Source organism: Budorcas taxicolor, chromosome 16, assembly GCF_023091745.1.
Source record: "Budorcas taxicolor isolate Tak-1 chromosome 16, Takin1.1, whole genome shotgun sequence".
Lineage (NCBI taxonomy): Eukaryota > Metazoa > Chordata > Mammalia > Artiodactyla > Bovidae > Budorcas > Budorcas taxicolor.
Genome location: NC_068925.1, coordinates 13,956,080 through 13,983,696, shown reverse-complemented (window position 1 = coordinate 13,983,696; position 27,617 = coordinate 13,956,080). Strand labels below are relative to the sequence as shown.

The 27,617-nt window shown below is 37.0% G+C and overlaps 1 protein-coding gene across 1 annotated transcript; it reads left to right on the top strand.

Moving 5' to 3' along the window:
- Positions 1 to 1,551: 1,551 nt before the first annotated feature.
- Positions 1,552 to 27,391, top strand: RGS21 (regulator of G protein signaling 21). The gene is made up of 4 exons (XM_052654147.1): positions 1,552 to 1,562; positions 6,089 to 6,165; positions 9,745 to 9,911; positions 27,188 to 27,391. The coding sequence occupies exons 1-4, from the start codon at positions 1,552 to 1,554 to the stop codon at positions 27,389 to 27,391; spliced, it is 459 nt and encodes a 152-aa protein (XP_052510107.1).
- The last annotated feature ends 226 nt before the right edge of the window (positions 27,392 to 27,617 follow it).

Genomic DNA, 27,617 nt, shown 5'->3' with positions numbered 1-27,617 from the left:
CATTTCTGTAGATCAATGAAACGGGGATGCTTCCATGCTAACTCAGGGACAAGCAGTTTTTCTGCCATCTTCTGACTCCTATTTCTTCCACCCTGAAAACTGTCAATCTTTCAGGAGTGTTTAATTTACATTAAGGGTCATAAATATACACTGGTAGAATTTTACTACCAAAGAACTTTATCATATTGGCATAAAAGGTTGATGAAACATGGGGTTATAGGTACAAAATTTCAACTACAAATAAAAATACCAATATAAGTCCTTTACCTTGAAAAATATATTCAGCTATTATTATCTCATACATTACCATTGCATAAAGAAATATTGGCACAGAATGCCTTGAGTTTCATGGTAAAATAAATTGACAAATGTATGTTATTAAACTATAACAAATGCACAATTTTTTCAAAAGTATGATGCCTTGTGCTAGAATATTTTAGTTCATGAATAAGATTGGAAAAATCTTAAACACATATACTTAAGAGTATTAAAACACATATATACTTAAAATATATATACTTAAAACATATACTTAAAAATATATGCACATATATACTTTAAAAATGTACACATTTTGTACACATACATACACATATATACTTATATACACATATATAACATGTGTACACATATACACACATGTGTGTATATGTATATACACGTCTGTATATACACTGTGTGCATACATGTATGTATATGTACAGGTGTATACACATATGTGTATATATGTATACACACAATGCATGTGTATATACATATGTGTATATGCACATATGTGGTGTGTGTATACATACATATGCATGTGCATATATGTATACATGCACATGTACATATGCATGTACATATGTGTATGTGTATGTACATATGTATGTGCGCATGTGTACATATGTGCATGTGCACATGTGTGTGCACATATGCATGTGTATATATGTGCACATGTAACATGTGTGCATATATACTTTAAATATATAAATACTTAAAACATATATATACTTAAAGTATATATACACATATATACTTAAAAATCTTAAACACATATACTTAAAATAAGAGTATTAAAACACATATACTTAAAATAAGAGTATTAAAAAGAAGTCTTTCTCAGACTTTGAGAACCGAAGAAGAGAAACAAAATGACTTTTTAGTCAGATTAAAGACCTAAAAGTATACAGAACTATATCTATGTTTTTTCTTGAGTTGATTTAACCTCCTGTGAACAATAGTTGTCTTGGAAATGGACGTATATGAACTTTAGAAACCAAACTTCCAAATGGAATTTGTTCCAGTTATGCTACAGACTGGAGGAAATGCCACACTTATTCAGAGTTATTTGTTACTTAGAAGTTCAAGTGTTCTGACCAGTGAAAAGTTAACAACAAGACGAAAAACAGCTGAGGACGGCTTGATTTAAAGAATGCCGGTTTGTGACCCAGGGGATGGCTATTTGCATACTAATTGTACTGTTCCTGCTGTCGCACTCCCTTCAGCTGGAAGATCAGTCAGAAAGAGAAATTTGGCATCGTCTGTGACAGTCAGACAGTGGAACGAAAAATGCCGGTGAAGTGAGTTGTTTAAAGTTCTTTTTATCTCAGAAGATGTACAAATGAAAACACTTGAGTCTCCATGAGTCTCAATGTTGCGTTTCTTTCATTTATTATAACTATGTTAATTGTCTTCCCTCCTGATTTATACTTTTTCTCCTTTCTCAACTGATTTTTCCTTCTTTTCTAAAATCTGTCCACAGTGCATGTGGTTACAGTTAATTCTTTATATTTACTAAGATAAGGCAAGGTTACAAAGTGGAGAAAACCCGCTCTATGTGAGGCTCTCCCAAATTATTCGATGTTCAGGTTAAAGACCTAAGATATACACGATCCTAGCAAAAATTATTCGCTGTTGCAACATGGACTGAGAAACTTGAACACAGATATATCTGTTGATAAGGCAGCAGCTGTCACTTCCTGAAGCACTGGGCTCCTTGTGTGAATCTCCCACTTGCTAATTGAGTGTGGAGAGCTCAGTTGCTGGAGCCCACAATTTTTTTAATGGAATACAACAGGTTCTAGTGGGCACCATTAGCAAGATAACTGGTAGCTTTCACACAGTTCCTATCCAGACTGACTCTACTCTGGACATGTAATATGAGGACTGTTGGCCTTGATGGCACTCACATAAGGAAGGAAATCAGCCCAAACCCCATGAAATGCTAAGTGTGATTCTGGTTCCAGATACACAAGTGAAATCTTCATGGCAAGTCATACACACACACAAGTTACCCTGACCACGCATCACAATTTTACAGGAAATATATGCACACACACAAAGGAGATGAGCTGGACAAAAGCTGTGTAAAGTTGCAACTAAGACACAAATAAAAGAGAAAAAAAGAAAACAAGAGAGACAGAAAGGAAAGAGGGAGGGAGGGAAATGTACAATGTCCATTTATTTACGGTACCACATGTCAAGTAAGTTCAACCCAGTCAGTATGTTCTGAAGCCAGCCACCCTCTTTATCCCACAATTTTAATTCAATAGATTTTTCTTAACATTGGTATAGTTACATTTCTAAAAATTTAAAACCTATATGTCAGTCACATCTAAAATAAGAAAGGTCCTATTTTGGTTTGACAGCATACAAACTGAAGAATCACTGTCTTCTGAAAAACTTTCTATTGAGTAGAAATTAAAATTTAACTATGTAGAGGAAATATTTGCTGTGACAGGTAATAAATCCTATTATAGGATTTATTTGACACATTATATATGTTCCAAAATGTGAACAAAGTATACAAGTATATGTATATTGACTCATCTATGCCAAGAAGAATTGTGAAAAGAGTTTGTGGATTTGAAACACAAAAATACACCTGTGTTTGAACTCTAACTGTCTATTAATATATATGTGATATTACACCAATTATTAACATCCCTTCTTCTTACTCATCGGTAAGTGAAGTGAAGTGAAGTCACTCAGTCATGCCCGACTCTTTGAGACCCCATGGACAGTAGCCTGCACCAAGCTCCTCCACCCATGGGATTTTCTAGGCAAGAGTACTGGAGTGGGTTGCCGTTTCCTTCTCCAGGGACTCTTCCTGACCCAGGGATCGAACCCAGGTCTCCCACATTGTAGACAGACGCTCTACTGTCTGAGCCACGAGGGAAGTCCCTCATCGGTAACACGGGATTAAAACAGACTGTCATTTTCAAGATTAAATAAGGTAAAGGACGTGACATGTTTAGCACAATGTGATATAGACTGTAAACATTTGGTACATTGTTAGGCATTTTTGTGCTATTACAAAAATTGTCTTTCAGTGTATTCACATATAACAATAAATTGCTCTTCCACAGAATCACATATAATCAACCCCCAAATTTTTATTTGGACAGCAAATTAATATTGTTTCTTAAAATAATGAATCTGAAAAGCATTGCCTTACAACCAACCCTTCCATTCTATCAGGTTTGATACTGAACCTTTAAGTCAAATTTGAACTCTTAGAAAAGAGTGAGCTGAGGGCATTCCAGGCACAATTACACACAGCAGTGGGTATTTATTCAGAGGGCTGAAGGACAACTTTTTTCCTTTATAACATCCTAGTATCTATAATTATCACTAATATTCTAGACCTATAGAATACCTATAATATTTTAGTATAATCTCTCTAATTCAAAGCATAAGCAATTTTGTTTTGTTCTTGGTTCTACACCAGCTCCAAGACTTTGCTCTCTTTTTCCTGTTTTTACTGTTTCCCTACCTTCACGATGATAATAAGAATAGCTACCACTCATTTGAATAATTCCATTCTAAAAAGACTCTTTTACATTCCAGCACAGTCACTGAATATTCCTTTTGCTTTTGGCTTAAGCATACTGTGGCTCTCCCTAAAGGACATGGTTTGCTTTGATGCCTTCAAAATGGATGTTGTCCATTCCCTATAGTTTCACTCACTTGGGGTTGACCGAGAGGTCCCTGGTTTGTTGCTGCCCAGTGATGCTTTTGCATCACTTCTCCTCTTTCCTCACCCAAAACACACTTTGAAGCTAATAAAATTCAGCTACACCTTTACTAACCTTCTCATCACTGTCATCTACTAGCATCTTAAAAGTCATTGCACTTCTTCCACTGAAGGCTTTAATGCCTGCCACTGTTTGGGGCTTGGCCATTCAGTCATTATTTGTTTATACGTCCAAGAAATATTTCTCAAACCAGACACACTGCTCTCTGTGCTGGGCAATAATTTTTTTTTTTTTTCCTGTCATTGTACAACTTACAAACAAATGGGGGAGTACATATTCATCCCTGAATGATTCTGCCTAGAGTCTACTTCTCAGGGTTTTCTTTGATGGCTGTTCCTTATTTAAAATGAATGTACTTTGCAGCCAGACTGGAGATCAAATCTCCTCTCTGCCCTCTTCATTAACACACATTCCACAGGCACTAAGGAGAAATTTGAGTACCACGCTAAGCACCAAATTTCAATCTACAAATACAGACAACATTTTAAACACATGCATTTTAAGTGATCATATGATAATTTTAACACCAGGGAAGCCTCGCGTGCTGCAGTCCATGGGGTCGCAAAAAGTCGGACACGACTGAGAGAATGAACTGAACTGATAGGATTCCTAAAATTTGATAAAAGAACTAATGTTGGACTCATATGAGATATAACATGATCATTTTAGAGTAACAGTTTTTATAGTGCACACAAGCTCTTCTACGTAAAATTAGATCTTATATAGGGTCCCATTCTCCATTCATGAAAGATGAGAACTGAAAATGCCCATTTGAATGAAAGAACACCATTTCAAAATGGCTTCATGGGAAACCTTGCGTCCCCAAGATTTAGTAGATCAAGGGAGAAAGGAAAATCAGTTGCCTGTCATTGAGGAAAAAGTAAAAGAAATGGCAGATAGGAAATCCAAGTACTGGGAGATATCAGCATGTGTTCCCTGTCACCCAGCCTCCCTGTGTGGCCTCTGAGTACAGACATTACCATCTGAAAATACAAGTACAACAGCAGCAGAGAGAAGAGCAATGCAAACTGGGGCAAACCACACAAAGTAATAGAATGTAAAAGCATAGGGACTGCATGACCCTAGCAGATTTAAGATTAGTCACCTTGATATGCAAATATAAATTTTATAAGAATGACTGGATGTGAGACTATCCATCTTTTTAATAGAAACCTTCAATTAGATCATTCCTTTCCATAGCTAATAAGTAATTTGCACATCACAGCTACATCATCCAAGATTTTTCTTCTGGGTAGCAGCTGTTTTCTATGGATGGAGGCTTATTTCATTAGGATCTTTGCTTATTAAGGGGAATAATGCATGATATATTTACATCTCAGAAAGTTTATGTTGGAAATTTGATTTATTATTTCTACATCACATCCCTCAAAGTATACCTTCTTCAGAAGACTTAAGTTAATAAATTTTTTGACTGCTTTGGAAAAGATATTACTTTGTCCTGATAGATACCTAGATTTAAATAAATCAACCCAGATGGAAACATACCTTTAAAGAGAAATGAAGGCTGTCTCAAAATGGGGTAAAGACTCCTTAAAATACTATAAATAAACATTTTCAAGATCATTCCACATTAAAAATCTTTAAAACTGTAAAGAAACTTAAGATGCATAATTATGAAATGGACAATTTTGTATACTGTGAAAACTTAGAAAATAGTTCTTTCATCACTATTGCTATCATGATAACTCTTCAGGAACAGGCTAGTGTAACCCACATAAATTAACAATTAATATAGTTGAGATTAAATTCACTAGGTTCCACAGAGCAATGAGCAATCTCTCTTGTACCTTCATTAGAAATCAAGAATTTGCAAGTATGATCAATACTGTTGGTTAGAATAGTAAATAATTCGCTGGTGTCAAATCACATTCCCCTTTCTTTGCTATTGCTGTCCACTGTAGAAGATATTATATAATCCTTGTTGATCTTTTGTAGCTTAATTAGTGATGCAAAGCTCATTTAAATTATATAATTCAACAAATACATATAACTCAAATGTTACTATAGATTACAGAAGAAAAAGATCACAATGCTATTGTCAAGGGTAGATGTTGTTTCCACAGGTCACCAACTACAGAAACAATGGCGTGGTCTGAAAACATGGACACACTTTTAACCAATCAAGGTAAGATCCAAACGATAACAGGCCTAAAAATGCAAGGATTAAAATTAAATCAGTAAATTCTGAAAAGTTGTAGACATGTTATAAACAATGAGTTTGATCAATATGTGAAGTATAAAATTCCCCAAAGTCTTACAAAACTTATACAGGCCCAAAGTTTAAATGGAATTAGGTTGAGTCTAAATGAAGACAAGATTATAGAAATTACAGACATTAAAAGAACAAGAAAATTCCAAATAGAAAGGAAGTGATAAAGTTGTCTTAGTCTCATTATCATTTGATGTATATCAAATACTGGATTGCATAGCTATCCCCTTCTCCAGGGCATCTTCCCAACCCAGCGATCGAACCTAGGTCTGCCACATTGCAGGTAGATTCTTTACCATCTGAGCTACCACAGAAGCCCAGGAATACTGAAATGGGTAGCCTATCCCTTCTCCAGGGGATCTTCCCAAAGCAGGAGTAGAATCACGGTCTCCTGCATCGTAGGCAGATTCTTTACCAGCTGAGCTACCAGGGAAGCCAGTCTCATTATCATTTGATATATATCATAACTATTATTGTTGCAAATTAAAGCATACAAACTATTGAAAAGTTGAAAATTTAAATAAATCATTTGCTTCTTCAGGCCAAAATAAAGTATGTATTCCAACTGAGTTATTCTTACTTTAGAGAATACAAAAACATATTTGAATATATATAAATATGTACATTGTGGATATATACTTGTGATTAAAATCATGGCTTAATAAAGTAAGTTTGGTCAATTATAAATAAAACATCCCAGAATTTAACACAAAACAGTCATATACAAAGATATCTAGAATTCTGCTTTTGCTGTACATAAACCTGCTTTACAGCATTTCTGTCCCATACAGGATAGAAATGATGCTACAAGAGACATACACAGAAAATATTTAAATGTAGTGCTTGTTCTAATCAAATGGCATTTCCACTTGAAATTTATAAAGTAAATATCAGAATATTAGAAATGCTTGAAACATGATAAATCTGAATATGTTCTTCATGGCTGGTTTTTTTTTTTTTTTTCATAAAAAACAATTTGATTTAGATGAAATTGCACTATCATTTTATGAGTCTTAAATAACTAATTCCTAAAGTATAGACAGAAGATCCTGGTGGGCTACAGTCCATGGGGCTGCAGAGTCTGACATGACCAAGCACACACGCACACATACTTTGGGCTTCCCAGGTGACACAGTGGTAAGGAATCTGTCTGCCAATGAAGGAGACACAAGAGTCTCAGGTTCGATCCATGGGTAGGGAAGAACCCCTGGAGGAAGAAATGACAAATTCTGTGGACAGAGGAGCCTAGCAGGCTACAGTCCATGGGGTTGCAAAGAGTCGGACACTACACACACAGAGCACAGACATAAAATAACCCGTCGAAACCCTAGAATCCAACTAAGAACATGTATTAAAGCTATACGGAATTTCACTTCTGTAAGTTTCAAACGCATGTTTCTTTTTTCCTTAAATACATGACAAGCGGGACAGGTCAGGTTTGCTAACACCGTGGGGAAGGTGTCTCTGCAGTGGGGGACTGGCTGCGGCAGTAGTGCAGACAGAGGCATGAAGGTTATAGATGAAGGCAGATGCACCCCCCTGCAGATCTCCTGGGATTTTGTACCTCATGCCCACAGAAAGTACAAAAGTCATAGATTCATCTGCAAAGCTGTTTGGATTTTGCTTTTCTAAAACCAGAAAAATATCTCCCATGCTTTTCAATGCTTTAAACAGATGACCCACCATATTACCTACTTGTTTTGTGACTTGATGATACGCCTTGCACATACTGAGCAGAGATATTAGTGTGGTTTCTGCCACCTGCTCCTGACATATTCCACTCCTCAGCCCCCATCACACCTACCCATAACTATTCCCTCACACAGAGGGACCCTCAGATAATATATGGCTGTGACTGTGGTTATTCTAAAGTCACTTGACGACCTGTGAACTTTCAAATTGTATGTATATAATAGATGAGTGATTCAATGACAGTTTCTGCAAGGAAGAGATAACTAGCCCCAGTGTACCTGTTTATTCTATTTCTGTGTGTCCAAACAGCAACGGGAGGAGAAAAGGAGGAGTGACTGTTAGCTCAATGCTGCTTTTCATGAATATGGCAGGAGGGGAGAGAATAATAATATTTTTAGATCTCTAACTTCCCATCTCACTGGGATGTATTTAGATAACCCATATTGCAAAATACTTTCATATCCCTTAATGACACATATATAAAATAATGCCAGACATCCTTCTACAATATTCTTTCAGTATTATCAAAGTATATACTTTATTATATAAAATAGATTTTTTGAGTATAAGTTCTACTTAGATCTCTCGAATTCATCATTGTTTGGATCAAACTCACGGAAAAATTTAATTGTGTTACTAAGAGGATTTTTATAACCCAAATTTGTGTCACAGAAGCTTCTCTAATGTATTTTCTAAACACAAGACATGTGCAATTGAATTTTATAGTGCTCACATATTAACAACATTCACAGTCTGCAATATTTATACTGAGAATTTTAATTGGTATCTGATCATCTTTTGCAATGACCTATTATTTCAACTCTACTTCGAATCATTTAAAAAAATTGTTATGTTTAGTTTTAATCCAGGGCTTTTAGATAACCACCCTGTTCCATGAAGACCTCTTCTACTGTCTATGCTAAACTTGACTTTCCTTCTAACCTGCAGCAACCAACAAACAACTAACTTAGGCCCCTTTCAACACATGTTTCTCTGATACTTACTTTTTTGCTAGTCAATTTCTCCCTACTTGGCAACCTGAAGAGTCAGCTCTCTAGCACATAGTTAGGGAGGAGTGGCTTTGAGCCAGGCTGAGGGACCCCCTTGGCAGGTGTAGGAGAAAACCACCAACGTATTGGAAGGCAAATCCTCTGAACGACAAACGTGCCAATGAGTGTTTCTTCCTCCAAGACACACAGTCTCACTACGAGCAGACGATGCCATAGGAAGGTACCGACTGAAACTGACACAAACTGAAAGGACTGCTTAGTTCAGGCAACTGCAGGAATTTGATAATAATCTTTCTAACCTGGTACCTCAGTAGAGGCCCACTCTTAACCATCCTTGGCTGTAAAAGATTTAGAAACATTGCCTTCTCAAAGGAGTTCTAGGTATGCCAAAGAAGATTCTGAGGCACATTTTATATGAGGAAACTAGCGAAAAGAGTCTAAACAGGTGATCAGAAACTTAAACATTTATGAACAGGAATAATAAATGTTTAAATGTGGCTGAAAATAAGACAGTGAGAAGAGCTGGAACGTATGGGAATCCTAGAATTTCTGGCTGTTGTTCAATTTTTTTAACTGCTAATATTAGAAAAATAGATTGAATATTTTACATCAATGACTACTGATCCAAAATCAAGCTTTCTAAAGTTAAAAACTAAAATGTATAAATGCTATATTTAGAAGGATGATAAATATTTGCCACTGAATCCTCAAATGCTTTCACTAAGCAATGTATACAGTTGGTCACATGACTGCACTGTGTGATGCACAAACGTTTTCCTCATGTATTTTATAGCTGGTCTGGATGCTTTTCGAACATTCCTAAAATCAGAGTTTAGTGAAGAAAATGTTGAGTTCTGGCTTGCCTGTGAAGACTTTAAGAAAACAGAAAGTGCAGAAAAAATTGCTTCCAAAGCCAGGATGATTTATTCTGAATTCATTGAAGCCAATGCCCCCAAAGAGGTGAGTGAAATATTCCACAACAGTGAATATTTATCCACTTATCCACTAACACATCTGCTCCCAATTGAAAGACACTAAGTCCACCTCAAGGGAAATTAAATTGTCACCATGTCTTCAAACAGAAGATGTCCGTAAATTTGAACAGAAGTTCCTTATGGTGATCCTCTGGCACTGATTCACTAAATAGTTTCTAGCACTCTCTATGTGCTTCAGTGTTTCTATTTTCTGAGCACAACAAGCAGGCTCTTCAAAAACAGTCTCATGTCCCAAATTAAACAGCTCTACAGAAATCCTACTTAAGCATGCTTCTGGATTTCAAATTCATTTTCATTTTTCCTTTTGTAAGCACAGGGGTCAATTTGGAATAGAACTCTTGAATACAATTTTTAAAATAAAAAAAGATACATACGTGAAGATAAAACCTACTAATCAACAGTACAAATTCGTAATATTTAATGTTCTGGAGACCCACATCACTGCAAATAATAATGCCTTACCTTCTCAAAGAGGGGGCTGCCTGACTTTATTTCCTTGGTGGCTGTTGGGCTGCACCCCGCAGGCTTGCGGAGACATCCATGGTTCAGTGAACGGGGCGGGGCTTACACGTCTGAAGTAGGGTCCCGGAGCCACACCCCATGGTTTGGGGTGGCCGATGGAAGGGACATGGAGGCAGACTTCACTGCGGGGGATGGAGAGGAATGGGGAGGCTACTAGTTAACGGGGAAATGACTGGCATCGGGTTGGCTCTTGGGTACCAGGGAAACCAGCAGAGGGTCAGGGCCCTCTGAGCACCTTCTTGGGGCAGAGGTCTTCCCGTATTAAACTATCAAAGGGAGTCATTCTGTCCTAAAGATTAAAGCAGTCATTAACTGGGCCTGAGGGGCAAACATACAGATGTTTACTGACTAAGGTCCATCCTGTGAGCGGGCTGTAGGGAACCAGGAACTGCTCCAGGAGCAGGAAGTGGACAGGGAGTGAGCAAACAGCCATCCTGCGTGGTCAGATCACCGTGGTGAAAATGAGCCACGGCTATGCAGGCGGCCTGGTCCTACAACAGTGAAAATGAGCCACAGGTATGTCTCAAGTGGTCAGATTCCACCTGTGCTGCATTAAGATCAGGAAAATAGAAAAGGCCTTACAGGAAAACGTGGAAGGACTTTGAGAAGAGCCCCTCAAAAATGCTTTATGTGTATACCATCTCATTTATAATTGATTTAATTTCCAGAACCAAATGATGATCATCTCTGCTGCATCCCCTTAATGTTTAACTTTAAACTATTTACAATTTAAAACTGCTGCAATCCCGCACTGATTATAACATCTAAGCAGAGAGCTTTAATGCCTAAGCAGCAAACGGGAATCTATCTTAAGCCACTAGCACCGAACGTAAACCACCTACGTCATCTCTCCCTACAGAGCTGAAATACTGATACCCTCCCAAGTGACAGCTACTGTATGTTCTAATCCAAAGTTAAAATTCATGGTATGAGAAGTTATTGTACTAATGAGGACAGAGGACAGCAAAGATAAAATGCAAACATTTTTTAAAATCTATGGCATAAAGTTGTTGTATCAATAGTTCAAGTTTTAGATGGACATTAATTACCAAAGCATATGTTGGTATAGTAAAATTTTGCTGACACATGAACCACTGAAGCTTAGAGTGGAATTCAAAGGGGGAAAGAAAAAGTAACTTAACTCCTGTGAAGCTATTTCAACATTCATTTCCCAGTCACTATCTAAGAATCAATAAATGAGTCCAGAAAAATTTAAATGTAGTGTATAAGATTTGTCAAGTTGATTAATGTGTCATTCCCTAAAAGTCTTTGAAATCAACTCTAAAGGTAATCTATTTATTGTGATATTGGTTTGAAAGCCAGATTTATTTTTCTTCATGTATCTGCTTAATGATTATTTTAAGTTTTTCAAATATTATATATGAAAAATATTACATTAATACTAAAGAAATGTAATCTCTTAATTACAGCTGAACTCAAAGTTATATAATAAATTATCAATTTGGATTAAATAGTTTTATTTTCCTAATCTTTCCTGCCAAAATAAATTAATATGGTAATAATTTAAAAGAATAGTACAGTTACTGTTTTAGGATGCAAAGCTTTCAAACATTTTATAATTTGTCCATCTAGTTAATTTTATAGCTGTTTTACAAATCATGGATTATATTGTCTCAAACTGTCTAAAAATATTATTATTGATATGACAAAATTCTCATTGAAGATGAAGTGTATATATACAATTGAAACTGCCATCATCTTTCCCTATTATATGCCATTAATTATTTCCAATTCAAATTAACTAAAGGGCATTTGTCTCTTACATACCAATTTCAGTCTTCAGCATCAATTATATATTATATAATACAAGTATTAGTATGAGTCATTAAATGGAAATTTTTTAAGAGTCTGTTCCCACAATGAAGAATCTGTTCCCACAATGAAGTCACACAGTAGAAGGGGAGATTGACATGTGATAAAACCAGTCAAATACACAATAGGCAACTAGTAAGTTGAATCATTTAAAGCTTGTTATTAGCAGTGTGCGGAAGAGCAATGAAGTCTATCCAGAGATTTACAGGATGGATTTGTAGGGTGGTTCACGTATGAAAACTATGTCATATTTATCAAGAGAGCAAATGAAAAAAGTATTTCAGACTGAGGGCACAGTGTACAGCGTAGATGTACACAACTCCCTAGAGTTTTCCAGAAATCACAAGCATTTTGATATCACTAATGAGAAGCAGTGGGATAAGGCTGGACAGGCAGCGATAAAGATAAAGAGAGGGTGGGAAGTAACCTAGATTTATCTAGTAGGCAGACTTCACGAGACAATGTGATATATCTGATATGGAGGTTAGAAAATACCATTTTCATAAGTAGAAAATTAATGAGAGAATGAGATTCATATGAAAGCATTCTTCACTTTTCAATATTCAATTACAGTTGTAAAACTGTCTTGCATAAAGAAATCAAAATTATAACCAATTTCCTCGGTAGAAAACCCTAAAATAGAGAACAATGACAAGGTCACATCATCCAAATGTCTATTAAGTCCCATTTACTTTCTTTTCAACTTTTCATGTCTTTATTTCTTCATCTGTAAAATTTCTAGCATGACAATAATTTTTAATTGATGCAATTAAACAATTTACCATCAGACTATTTACTAACAATCCCTCTCTATAAATGGATGTTACTAATGGTTCTTCGTTTCCTATTCTAATAGGCAAAACTGCACAGAAAAACTGACCTTTCAGGTCTCTATGAGAGATGATAATTGCAGGAAACTTTATGCCTTCTCCCTTAGAGTTTTACCATCTTTCTGGTTTTCTACAGTAATTGTGTGATGTAGTAGAAAATCTAAAGCTTAGAGATACAGACTCAAGTCTTATAATCTGGTGTTGACCTATTTCATCCCTCTAAGCCTCAGTTTCCTCATCCAAAACCGTAGCTGTGAAAAAGGACACAGCAATCATAGAGGATAGATGAAAATGGTGAATGAGACTGCATATCTAGGGTTTGCATCAGGCAGAACAGTCTTTAAGAAATTTTAATTCCTTTTTTTCTTTACACAAGTCACTATAAGTGCTACTGACTCTACCCCAAAACATTAACTAACTTCTAAGACCATCTGAGAACAAGCCACTTTGAATGACTTGATAAATGTATACATGAAAGTGAAAGTGTTAGTCACTCAGTTGTATCTGACTCTTTGCAACCCCAGGAACTATAGCCTGCCAGGCTTCTCTGTCCATGGGATTCTCCAGGCAAGAATACTGGAGTGGGTAGCCATTCCCTTCTCCAGGGGATCTTCCTGACCCAGGGATTGAACCTGGGTCTCCTACACTAAAGGCAGATTCTTTACTGTATGAGCCACCAAGTAGCCCCTAATTGTGTATATATATATATGTGTGTGTGTGTATATATATATAAGTGAAAGTGAAGTCACTCAGTCCTGTCCAACTCTTTGCAACCCCATGGACTGTAGACTACCAGGCTCCTCCCTCCATGGGATTCTCCAGGCAAGAGTACTGGAGTGGGTTGCCATTTCCTTCTCCAGGATATATATATATATTATATGTTATACATATATATATATATTACATTTGTGTATATATATAATATATATATATGAACACAAATTAGAAAAGCATGTTAGCAAATCACAAGTTTCAGGTAGAAATATCTACTAATTGAATGGATTATACCTAGATACTTTCAGAAGATATTGCAAGGGGAAATAAAAGTGTGAGTCAGATATTTCTGACTAAGTAGTCTGAAAATGAGAAAATTATTAGATAAGCAATATATATTTTAAAGTGTCCTTACTCCGCACACAGTAAGAACTCGAATGTGGCAAAGAAAAAAAATTCTTAACCTTGTATTTATTCTTCCTTCAATTTGGACCATTAATTTCATAATATTTAAAAAATTTCAAACAATGTTATTTGGTTTCAGAAGAATGTAAATCTTTAAAAAAATTAACATAGTACAAGCCATCCGGGAAACCCAAGATACTGACATATTTTAAAAATTTATGTTTTATTTCTGTCATTTATGAATTATGTTTGTATCATCTCTTATATTAATAAGAAAATTAGTCAAGATGGAAAATATGTGATTAAAGAGAAAATTGTTTATGTTGATTGTCATTCTGTGAGAATGGAAAATTTTCCAAATCATACCACACTGTAATGTTTAAAACTTATATAAATTCAAATTCAAATTATGACCAATCTGGGAGCAAATACATTGGCAATGTTTTAAGTAAAAAAAAAAAAAAAAAAAACAAAAAATTGAATTCTTAAATGTATTTATTAACTGTGAAGACATCATAACCCATAAAAGAGGAGAAACTATCATCATAAAGGAAAAGAATCTTAATGCATTATGCAGGACAATTTTAAAATATCTGTCTGGATGTTTTGCTTTTAATTTTTATTGTAGCACAGTGTTATTTGGTGACTCTTATTTCATATCAATAAATGCTTATTCTGTGCCTACAATTAACCACCATAAGATGAATTCCTTCCATGGAAGGGAAGTTGGGTCTAAGTAAGAGAACACGTAATAAACACAGAAGTACAATGCAATGTGTTGTGTAAATGAGGTAGCTTGATAAGGATATGCAAGAAAATAGCATAGATTGAAACTATGGTTTGGCTCAAAAGAAACAGTCAGTCTAGCTGGGTTAAAAAATTAGATTTCTAGAACCAGGAAAAAATAGCAAAGCAACAAATGTTTAAGTGGAAAATTTTTAAAAACAGATGAAATTGTTTGCATTATATCTTTTTTTACGATTTTTATTTTTCTCTCCTGTTTCTTTTGGTGGGGGCCACATAATGCGACATGCAGGATCTTAGTTCCCTGACCAGGTATCAAATCTGTGCCCTGTGCACTGGGCGTGTAGAGCCTTAACCACTGGACCGCCAGGGAATTCTTTGTTGTTCAGTTGCTCAGTCATGTCCCAATTTTTGCAACCCAATGGACTGCAGCATGTCAGGCTTCCCTGTCCTTCATTATCTCCTGGAGTTTGCTAAAACTCATGTCCATTGAGTCAGTGATGCCATCCAACCATCTCATTCTCTGTCATTCCCTTCTCCTTCTGCCTTCAATCTTTCACACCATCAGGGACTTTTCCAATGAGTCAGCTCTTTGCAACTGGTGGCCCAAGGACTGGAACTTCAGCTTCAGTCCTTCCAGTGAATATTCAGGGTTGACTAGTCTAATCTCCTTGCTGTCTAAGGGACTCAAGACTTTTCTCTAACACCACAGCTCGAAAGCATCAATTCTTTGGTGCTCAGTCTTCTTTATGGTCCAACTTTCACATCTATACATGACTACTGGAAAAACCATAGCTTTGACTAGATAGACCTTTGTCAGCAAAATGATGTCTCTGCTCTTTAATATGCTGTCTAGGTTTATTATAGCTTTTCTTTCAAGGAGCAAGCGTCTTAATTTTATGGCTGCAGTCACCATCTGCAGTGATTTTGGTGCCCAAGAAAATAAAGTCTGTCATTGTTTCCAGTTTCTCCCCATCTATTTGCCATGAAGTGATGGGATCGGATGTCATGATCGTCATTTTTCGAATGTTGAGTTTAAGCCAGCTTTTCCACTCTCCTCTTTCACTCTCATCAAGAGGCTCTTCACTTCCTCTTCACTTTCTGCACTAAGAGTGGTATCATCTGCATATCCGAGGTTATTGATAGTTCTCCCAGCAATCTTTCTTCCAGCCTGTGCTTCATCCAGCCTGGCATTTCGCATGATGTACTCTGCACATAAGTTCAATAAGCAGGGTGACAGTATAAAGCCTTGATGTACTCCTTTCCCAATTTTGAACCAGTGCATTGTTCCATGTCTGGTTCCAAAGGGACATTGTTATAAAGGTTCTTGATGGTCAGGGAAGTCCTTGTATTATATCTAAAAGATGACAATGATTGAATAGTACTGAGGGAGAATATGAGATAAGGCCTTTATTTTATGATTTTATTTCTTCATTTATTTTTGGCTGTGCTTGGTCTTCACTTCTGTACAGGCTTTTCTCTCGTTTTGCCGTGATGGGGCCTACTCTCTAGTTGTGGTGTGTGGGCTGCTCACTGTGGCGGCTTCTCTTGCTGCAGAGCACAGGCTGGATGTCATGTGGGTTTCAGTACTTGTTGTGCAGGAGCTTAGTTTCTCTGAGGCACGAAGAATCTCCCCAGATCATGGATCAAACCTGTCTCCTGCATTGGCAGGAGGATTATTTACCTCCGAGCCACCAGGGAAACCATGCCTTTACTTTAAATAAGGTTAATTTTGAGAATTCCTTGGCAGTCCAGTGGTTAGGACTCTGCACTCTCACTGCTGAGGCCTTGGGGTCGGAGCTCTGATCAGGGAACTAAAATTCCACAAGCCACACGGTACACCTCCCACAAAAATAAGATTAGTTTTATAACCCTGAGGGAAAAGATAGACCTCTGAATTCTTGACAGAGAGAACCCCATGGCACTATAGGCATTTCTTGATATTCTCAAAATGCCAGTTCTGTATCCTCCATTTTATATTCCTATTTTCTCAAAATGGTAAAGAATCTGCCTGGGTTCAATCCCTGGGTTGGGAAGATCTCCTAGAGAAGGAAAAGGCAACCCACTCTAGTGTTCTTGCCTGGAGAATCCCATGGACAGAGGAGCCTGGTGAGTCACAATCCATGGGGTCGCAAAGAGCTGGGCACAACTGAGCAACTAACACTTTTCTCTTTGCATTTTTAAGTGTTACTTCCCAATGAGCTGATGCTATTTTCAGTCTTGATCCTGACCCACAAGTTGCTGCTTGTCAACAGTGCCCCCGAACTGTAGAATCATCACCACATATAATGTTTGCTTATTTATTAATTTCCTAAGTTTTTATACACTAATCAATAGTTAGTGGTCTATTACATACCAAGCACCATGCTGATGCAGCTATGAGAAAAGACAGAGTCTCTGAATAAATAAAGGTAACCATCTTGGTGGGAAGACTCTAGTTTTTAAAAAAAAATAGAATAAACTTTAATGGATGTTGCGATAGGGAAATACAGGTGATGTGGTCACTGCAACTGGAAAAATCCAAGTCTAAGGGATCAGGAAATGTGTCTCAAAGGAAGCAATTAGTGAGCTTTGATCAGAGATGTGAATGCAGAAGGAAATAAGACAAAATGGAAGGATGGAAGGATGATAGGAGAGGAAACGGAAGAAGGGCACCAGCTGGTGTCTAGAAGGCTGGCCCAGTAGAGGAAGAAGCCTAGTTCTGGGTGCTTCCAAGCATAAGTGGAGCCAAGAGCATCTTCTGAATCCTAGTGATTTCTGCACTCTGTCTTAGGCACTACAATCATCCACCTTGTACAGGTGAAAAATGAACTGAGGCTTAGAGAGAAAAATGATGAGTGCTGCAGTCATTAAGATACACAGATCATGAGGAGGGAGGTCTTCTGCCCCTGCTTTTACATTTTAATTTCCTTCCTCTAGACCTACTACTGATTTGAAATGTTCATGACACAGCCTGGGAACCTCGACGTTTACGCTAAAGGTGAAAGCAGAAAACGATCTCATCACATAGAGTCTATCTTCCTTTCTGTCAGAAGCTGTATTTCTCTTCTCATATTCTCTCTATTTTGTATAACTTCTTAAACTGTAAAGCAAAAAAAAAGTGGCAGGAACCTCATTTAATAGCCTGCAGTATCATTTTGGCCCTCTGAAAAAATGACTACTGCCTTTCAGCTCTAAAACAAAACGCTCTTTGAATTTGCACACATCCCTGTGCCACTCACTTAATCTTGAATTAGTGTGTTGGGGTTCATCCAGGAAACCTGTCCATCTTATTCTCTGTCGCCTGCTCCAGATAGCACTTGCTGCTTACATCTATTTTTAGCAATCCGTATCCGTCAAGCTTTTATACATTGATTGCATACGTTTGATTTTTTTTTCATTTCTCTTGTCCAATTTAAGGTGTCAGTGCTGCCTCCCAACTCATGTCATTTATTTCTGTCTTTAAAACCAACTGTGACAAAGGATACACTCCTGTGCAGAATGGATTCCCTCTCAATGTTATAAACTTGGCTATTCTCAACTTTCATAGTAACCCTTGAGAATATACCTCAGGATATTCATGTGCCTTTAATGATGCCAAAAATGAAGTAATACTAGAGGTGTTAGCGGTGATTAAACAGAATTATGTAGCCAAAAACATGATTATAGGCAACTTTAATTTGAATAGTAATTTTTAAGCGCTGCTGTGAATGAGGTTAAGGAGGCTGCCTGCCCCATTTGAGTAAGGCGCTTTCCATATGCATGCGCACACTCTTTGCATAATGACCATCTCCTGCTACACTATACATTCTAAATGAGGGAAAGGCAATCTCATTTGAATGTGAGAGCTTGACTGAAAACTTTTCATTCAAATTATGTAAAAATACATAAAGCACAGTCTAGGGTCACGGGAAAGCCAAAAGGTAGTTTCAAATGCATTCTCCCTGCTAAAATAATTTGTTGGAAGCCAAAAGCAGTTAAAACTGCTGTCATGGAAAAGAGGAATTGGCTTGCATAACTTGCAGTTATCAAAATCACCTGAGCATTAAAATATCCCCAGCTCATTATAATAAAATCGCTTTTTAAACAACAATGCAAACCAGAGGCACTCATTTTAATGCAATGGATAGTTGTCAATGTCAGCTGTGTCAAGGCCTTTTCAAAAATGACAGGATTTAAAAGTCGCTAAACAGTTGCGATGACATCTCAGCTGTCATTCTGTGAGAATCACAAGCCTCTGTCTTGTTTTCTGAGATTGGCAGTGCAGCAGTCTCAGAGAGCTAAGATAATTCGTGACCTTTGGAAAAATAAGCAAATTAAATGTCTTTCTCAGTATCCTTGAAACTTCAGTGTATCCATAGAAACAAAATGCAAGTGACTATTCCCATGAGTAAATAATATAGATATAATGCTCTTCATTTCATCAATCGATATGCCATTCAGCCCCTGCTCTGGACCTACTAATCTGAGCAGCTCAGCTGAGTCTAAGCTTCCCCCAAGGCCCAGGCAGCTCAGGACGGCCTCAGGTCCACACAGTTGGGAGGCCTGCATCTCTAGAGGGTTACCTCCCGTCAGGGTACCTGCTTTCAATCTACTCCAATCTCAATATCTCCTCTGTGCTTACTTTTTGAGATAGAAATTGATACAACAACTTCACCAAAAATCAAACTTGAGATGAGTGCACAACTGGAGGTGCATTTGGCAGACATGAACCTCAAAGTGATCACATTAAAGGAATGTATGTATCAAAATATATGCTAGGCTGAATATTTTCACTTTTGTCTTGATACTAAAATTTCAGGGGACTCAAGAAGAAAAGACAGGGCGCTGTGGGCAGACTACACTCAAACTTTATTCAGACCGACTCCTTGGGACCATTTAATGACACATATCACCCTCTTTTTACTGAAATACCAACTTCAGTTGGCTTCCTGTACTTAATTTCTTTCTCTCTTACTGACAATTCTTTGCCAATTTCTTTTACTGTTCCTAACTATAGCCCAGCACATACTATCTTGAGAGGAGGTGGCTGTCATCTATTTTCTGCCTGCATTTACTCCCCGGGGGATTTCTTCCAGTCTCTGGCTCTAAAAGGGCATCTCAAACTTCACTACAAATCTGAGTCCTTATTTCCTCCTCAAACTTTTCTTCTGAGTCTCTCTATCTCAGTGAAGGGCAACTCCATTCTTTTTGCTCTGGCTGAATAATTGATACTCATCCTTGGTTCTTCTTTCAGCGCCATATCCAATCCTTTGACACTTTGTCATCTCATTCTTCAGAATATTTCTAAAATCCAGCCATTCCAAAAAATGTTGTTGCTTATCCCAGTTCATAAATATTCAGTTGCAGGCTTCATCTATTCTATATTCTAAGTACCTCTGAAATCTATACATTTCCCTCCATTCTCTGTGAAATGACACAGCCTAATCCTCCATGACTAACCACCTGAATTTCTGGTATGACTTACTAATTTTTCTACCCTTTATCCACAACTAGTCATTATATCACATAGCAGCCAGTAATATGTTTTTTCAAGCACATGTGTTTACATTAGTACCTTACTTAAAATTCTTCTTGTTGTTTTCAAGTTAATTAAAAATTATTTAAGAAGACCTATAAAAGTCTATGTGATATGGACCTGCATGCCTTTTCAGGCTGTTGCCCCTTTCTCTCTGAAAACCTGCTGGGCTTTTTCCAGTTTTCCCTCCATGGCCAGGTGCCTTCCATAATCTTCTATACTCATAACAATATCTTGATGATCAGTTTACAACCTTATTTCTTTCAGAAAGACTTTTTTTTTTAAAGAAGATAGCTTCTTCCCTTTGGATTATTTTCTCAAAATCTGTCTTCTTGATTGACTCTCAACTTAATTATTTTTATATGGTCAGATCTTAGCACAATTCCTAAGTACCCATTCAATGAAATAATTTAAATGAATAAATTACAGAAATTTACTATAAAACAACCACTTTTTCCAATGAGATCTGTTTTTATTAAAGAAAAATAGGGACAATAATACTATCCATCTTATAGGTGTGTGTGTGTGACATACAGTAGCCATATAAAGACTTAGCACAACAGTATTAATATTTGATGAATATTAACTATTATTATTTACAGTTAAAGTAGTCTTCTTTAAATATCCTTAGGATTATTTTAGAGAGATGTCATTGCTTAAATATTTTGAAACAGGAGATGATAAAGTCACCAAAGAAAATAATCCAGGGAGAGAAGACTGGGCATGGAACTGAGATGATGCATGACTCCTCTGCTCATATGTTGAGGGACAGGTAGAGAAAAAAGAATCAGGGAAAGAAATAGGGAAAGATAGAAGACAGGTTAATTCCATGCCACAAACTACTGAATTCCCTTTGTAGTGACTTTCTCCTCTGATTATCAGACTGAACACTTAACATTAACAGAAGCCACTGTGCCCAAACCTGTATAAGCAAGAAATCAAATTTCTTAGGATTTTTAAGTCAAAATAATGTATGATGATAAGGTAAGTATAGTGACACTCTTTCTGTAATCAAGGAAGGGTTCTTGGAGGATATTCAACTTCAGCTAAATCATAAAGGGTTAAGGATAATCTGTACAGAATAAAGTTGTGGAGGAGAGAGGAATTTTAGATGGTATATCAGAATAAACAAGAGCTTTACAAAGAAAATTAACTCAGAACAGAAAGTAGATGAACTTCTATTCATCTCTGGATGTCACCAAAGATAAGTAGGAGGTAATTTCATAACAACATTTGAAGTCCAGGTATGAGGAATCTCAAATGCAAGGGTAAGGTGTTTAAATTTTATATTATAGAAACTAATGGTTGTCGGCTAAACATTCATACAATGAAAGTGATATTTTGGTGAAACTGGCATAGTAATGCTGTTCACTGTGTGTACAAGGGGAGGGAACAACTAAGAGAAAAATTCCATGGTTCAAGATATTATGTTATACAAGATTAAACTGGAGAGATAGGAGTGGATTTAGAAAAGGGAGAGGAACCAGAGATCAAATTGCTAACATCCATTGGGACATAGAAAAAACAAGAGAGTTCCAGAAAACATCTACTTCTGCTTTATTGAAAATGCCAAAGCCTTGGACTGTGTGGCTCACAACAAACTGTGGAAAATTCTTAAAGAGATGAGAATACCAGACTACCTTACTTGCCTCTTGAGACATTTGTACACAGATCAAGAAGCAACAGTTAGAAACGGACATGGAACAACAGACTGGTTCCAAATCAGGAAAGGAGTTCATCAAGCCTGTATATTGTCACCCTGCTTATTTAACTTAGATGCAGAGTACATCATGTGAAATGCTGGGCTCAATGAAGCACAAGCTGTAATTAAAAATGCTGGGAGAAATATCAATAACTCCAGATATGCAGATGACACCAACCTTATGGCAAAAAGCAAAGAACTAAAGAGCCCCTTGATGAAACTGAAAGAGGAGAGTGAAAAAGTTGGCTTAAAACTCAGCATTCAAAAAACTAAGATGATGGCATCCAGTCCCATCACTTCACGGCAAATAGATGGGGAAACAATGGAAACAGTGACAGACTTTATTTCCTTGGGCTCCAAAATCACTGCAGATGGTGACTGCAACCATGAAATTAAAAGATGCTTGCTCCTTGGAAGAAAAGCTATGACCAACCTAGACAGCATATTCAAAAGCAGAGACATTACTTTGCCAGCAAAGGTCCGTCTAGTCAAAGCTATGTTTTTTCCAGTAGTCATGTATGGATGTGAGAGTTGGAATATAAAGAAAGCTGAGCACCAAAGAATTGACGCTTTTAAACTGTGGTGTTGGAGAAGACTCTTGAGAGTCCCTTGGTCTGCAAGGAGATCCAACCAGTCAATCCTAAAGGAAATCAACCCTAAATATTGATTGGAAGGACTGATGCTGAAGCTGAAGCTCCAATACTTTGGCCACATGATGTGAAGAACTGACTCATTTGAAAAGACTCTGATGCTGGGAAAGATTGAAGGCAGGAGAAGGGGATGACAGAGGATGAGATGGTTAGATGGCATCACCGACTCGATGGACATGAGTTTGAGCGAGCTCTGGGAGTTGGTGAAGGACAGGGAAGCCTGGGGTGCTGCAGTCTATGGGGTCACAAAGAGTCAGACACGACTGAGGACTGAACTGAAGGAGTGAGAAATAAAAAGAGCATTGTGAAATTACAAAAGAAAAGGTGAATAAGGAAAGTTCTATATACAGATAGATAGAGAAAGAGAGAGATCAGAGGGAAAAAAGATTTGTCAGAGATGATTCTTAAGTTTCTAGCTGGAACAACTTGGAGAAAAATAATGACATTTATAAAAACAGGTGGGTGTGATATTTTGTCACTGACATTAAAATGAATTGCCAAGACACATCTTCCTAAGTCTACTTATTATCTCCTGGGAACAGTGTCTCTGCTCATCACTTAGATATCTATAGCTGATGTTGGCAGCTTATTGGTAGGAAAACAGGCAAATCAGAGAAGTGAGAGGGGCAAGTCAGAAGTACAAACTTAGTATATTTGAACAAATAATATTGATTATCAGTAATATACTGAAATGAATAGTTCTGCTTAAAATGCTACCGTGATTTTTAACAAATGTAGAAGCTTTTTTCACTTTATTTACATGACACACATGTATTGAATCCTTACACTGTGCAAGGCATAGTGAGGGATAGGCAAAATGTAAATATAATGTAAGTAACACAAAGTCCCTTCACAGGTCAGAAAAGGTAAACCTTACAAGGTAGATGTTATTTGAATGTAACTTTAAGGACATAAGAGCTTCCCTGATAGCTCAGATGATAGAGTCTTCTTCCAATGCAGGAAACACAGGTTCCATTCTTCAGTTGGGAAGATCCCCTGGAGAAGAGAATGGCTACCCACTCCAGTATTCTTGCCTGGAGAATTCCATGGACAGAGGTGACAGTCCACAGGGGTCACAAAGAGTCGGACACAACAGAGCGACTCACTTTAAAGACATAAAAGACTGTGAAAGACTTAGATGAGGAGTGGGTTTCAGCTAGCCTGGGGTGCTCAGGGAAAATATTCATTGGTAACAATGTACATGAATTTGAGCAAATTCTGGGAGATAGGAGAAGACAGAGAAGCCTCGCATACTGCAGTCCAGGGAGCTGCAAAGATTCAGATGCTACTTGGCAACTGAACAACAGCAACAAAATATAAGAAATCTGAGGGTAAGAGTCTACCTTGGTGGTGACACAGGGCACACAGAGAGGAGAAAGAGTATATCGGTTTGGACCATACTGTATCGGGCATGAATGCCAAGCTCAGGGCTTTGGGCATTTTAAATAGGGAATAAGGAGCTATTGCAGATGTTCCGTTCTGAATAAAATAATCAGGCAGCATTCTGCACACACTGTCCCTGCTATCAGTGAAAATTCACCCAATGAATGAATGCCTAAAGGAGTCATCTTGGTATATTTACCATTATGGGGGATATAAAGTTAAATTGCAGATGACACCATTGAAGAATTAACAGCACATTTAAAGAAGAAATGGGCAATCCATATTCTCATACCCTAGCAACACAAAATAGGATATGAAAAAGATTCCACTGTGTGTTGAGAAACCCCTACAGAATCTTGATAATACCCACTATTCTTTATTCCCACTATGGGAATCAGGAACTATACCAGATTCATGGCATGATATCATGTCATCTCCTTGTTCAAAAACCCTTCTGTATCTTCCCACTGCTTTTAGTAGAAAGTCCTTTACCACAGAAGATTAATCCTACAAGACTTGACCTGTACCTCCTCTCCCAATCTCCGCACAGGAATTTTATCACCCTCTGCACCCCCACCACACAAACACAGAGGCTCTTCAGAACATCACCAACTCGTTCTTGCCTTTGGGACTCTGAATTTTATTTTATTTTATTTTTTTGGCCAGAAACCTTCTTCCTCAGATTCTTAGAGAACTGGTTCCTTCTCATTCTTCAAGTGTAAATCTAAAATAACACTGTAGAGAAAATATATAGTACTTTCTCCAAATATAGAAAGCATCCGGCACATAACAGACTCATAAATATTTGTGTAATCAATGATTATACGGATTACCTCACTTTAATTCTTATAACAACTCAATCAAGAATGACTGGGCTTAAAGATGAAAAATAACTCGGTCACCCAGGTCACCAAGGTCATAAGCATCAGAGTACAGATTGGATAACTATCCTATAAGAGTACCACTACTCCACACCATCTTTCTGTGTAAAGAAGCAGAAACTGATTATAGATTTTGAAGCCTTGGAGGACTTTGCAGAATTTCATCTGGAACTTTGATGCAGGACCTGAGAGGATGATCAAAGAAATAAAAACAAGATGTAATCTGAATCCCCAAGTAGCTGAAATCCTTAAGAAAGAAAATATCAGTGAGTAAATAGTGGCCTTTGATGATTCTTTTCAAAATATTTTTTTCTTTTTACTAGAATAATAATACTGAAATAATTTGATATTACTTATCTCATTTAGCCCTTAAAAGACTTCAAGATGTTATTATTATCCTTTTTTAACATTATAGAAATAGAAAGTTGAAGGAAACTATAAAACTTGCTTTACTCATGTGAACAGCAAGTAAGTAGCTGAGAAATTTGATTGAAGGTCTGTCTGCCTATCTTTTAACTTCAATTCAATGAACATAAATTATCATTTATAGTTTTTCACCAGATCCCCAATTTTTAGCATTTTACAGTCTCCCTTATTTTGCCAAGAGACATAATTCTATGCAACAAATAATTTTGACTGCCTATTATAGCAGCAGCAGCACCTGCCTTTGGTGAGCTTTGAGTTTTAAGATTCACATCTCTTTGATAATTCACGAATATTTTCAGTTTAAGTGAAAAAACTTGAATGTGAAATTTTCTGCTTCTCAGAAAGTATCCTGGAAATGGGTAGAACTGGACAAGAATTTCCATGAGGTTTGGGGCATTTGTGTATTTGCAGGTGTGTTGTGTTGCAATGTGGGGAGATTGGAACTCTCCTGCACTGCTGTGAAAGGGTAAAATGGTGTAGTCAGTTTTGGAAAACAATTTTTCCTCTAACAGTTAAACAAGAGTTACCAGATGACCCAGGATTTCCATTTCTAGGTATATATCTAAGAAAAACATGTCTGCACAAAAACTTGTACACAAATGCTTATAGCAGAGTTATTTATAATAGCTAAAAAGTAGAAAGTATGCAAATGTCCATCAATGGATTAATGAATGGATATACAAAATCTGGATATCCATACAATAGACTATTAATTGACTATAAAAGGAATGAAGGACTGATTCATGCTAAAGCTAGGATGAGCCTTGGAAACATTAGTGAAGCCAGTCTCAAGAGCCTACATAATAAGTGATTCAGTTCATGTGAAAGTCTGGAATAGGGAAAGCTATAGAAACAAAAGTATTAATATAGATTAGTATAGAACTGGTGGAGAAGGAAATGGCAACCCACTCCAGTATTCTTGCCTGGAGAATCCCAGGGACAGAGGAGCCTAGTGGGCTGCTGTCTATGGGGTCGCACAGAGTCGGACACGACTGAAGCAACTTAGCATAACTTAGCATGTGTTGCAATATAATAGATCTCTATTGAACCTTGCTGAGAATGCTTACTTGTGGTAGTGCTAAGGGGCAAGGATGTACATACACACATCTGCACGTGTGTACGTACGTTCCATAGGAGGCGTGGTATTCTGTGAACAGGGGTAGTGTTAGTTGGTTCATTTTGACAAACAAAAAGAAACACAATGGATGAAAAGCAACATTATGAGAATCAATACCGGGAGCTATGGAGAACGGGAATGTGCTGGTGAAGGCCAGTTTAGTAAATTCTCATTACTGCTCTGCCTATAGAAGAACATTTCAGGTATTAAGGCCCAAGTACTAGAAAGAAAGAAAAGATGGTAAGCAAAAAGAATGTGAAGTCATAAAAAAATCTTATCTGCATCTCCTTTGTAATTTTATATAATCTCAAAATAAGGTTTGACCTCTGTTTGCTGTCAACGCCAACCCTCTCAACCTACGTAAAGTAATTAAACCAAGGATGTGTTCTGCATTTCAGAAAATGAAAGTGTAACCTTTCTGTTGTTTTGCATAAGATTAACTTTAAAAACAATTCAAATCATATGTGGCTCTCCCATCTGTATAGACCATGCAGTCTTTATTAAACTAGTCTAATGAGATGCAATTTATTTCCACAGATTAACATTGACTTCAGTACCAGGGACCTCATCTCAAAGAATATTGCAGAACCAACTCTCAAATGTTTTGATGAAGCTCAGAAGTTAATCTATAGTCTGATGGCCAAGGATTCTTTTCCTCGATTTCTAAAGTCAGAGATTTATAAGAAACTGGTAAATAGCAAAGAGATTGGAAATCATAAAAAATGGCTCCCTTTCTTGTAAAGAAGGTAAATAACAAGCTAACAATCAGATTATAATTTGGGGGGAAAGAAGTGATAGGATAGATCAGCTCAATCGATAAACTTCAAGGCTAAAATGTTTTAAATATACAAACACAATGTAAGTTTTTTTTAGGATTTAGAAAACATGCTTTACTTCAATAGAAAAATATGTTATATCTGAAGCCTGAATGTTTAAGTCACTTGTTTAGAATGTGTTTCTTTTATCA

Coding starts and splice junctions, on each gene's coding strand:
- RGS21 (XM_052654147.1), top strand. Junction 6,166..9,744: donor CACACTTTTAACCAATCAAG/GTAAGATCCAAA, acceptor TGTATTTTATAG/CTGGTCTGGATGCTTTTCGA. Junction 9,912..27,187: donor AAGCCAATGCCCCCAAAGAG/GTGAGTGAAATA, acceptor TTATTTCCACAG/ATTAACATTGACTTCAGTAC.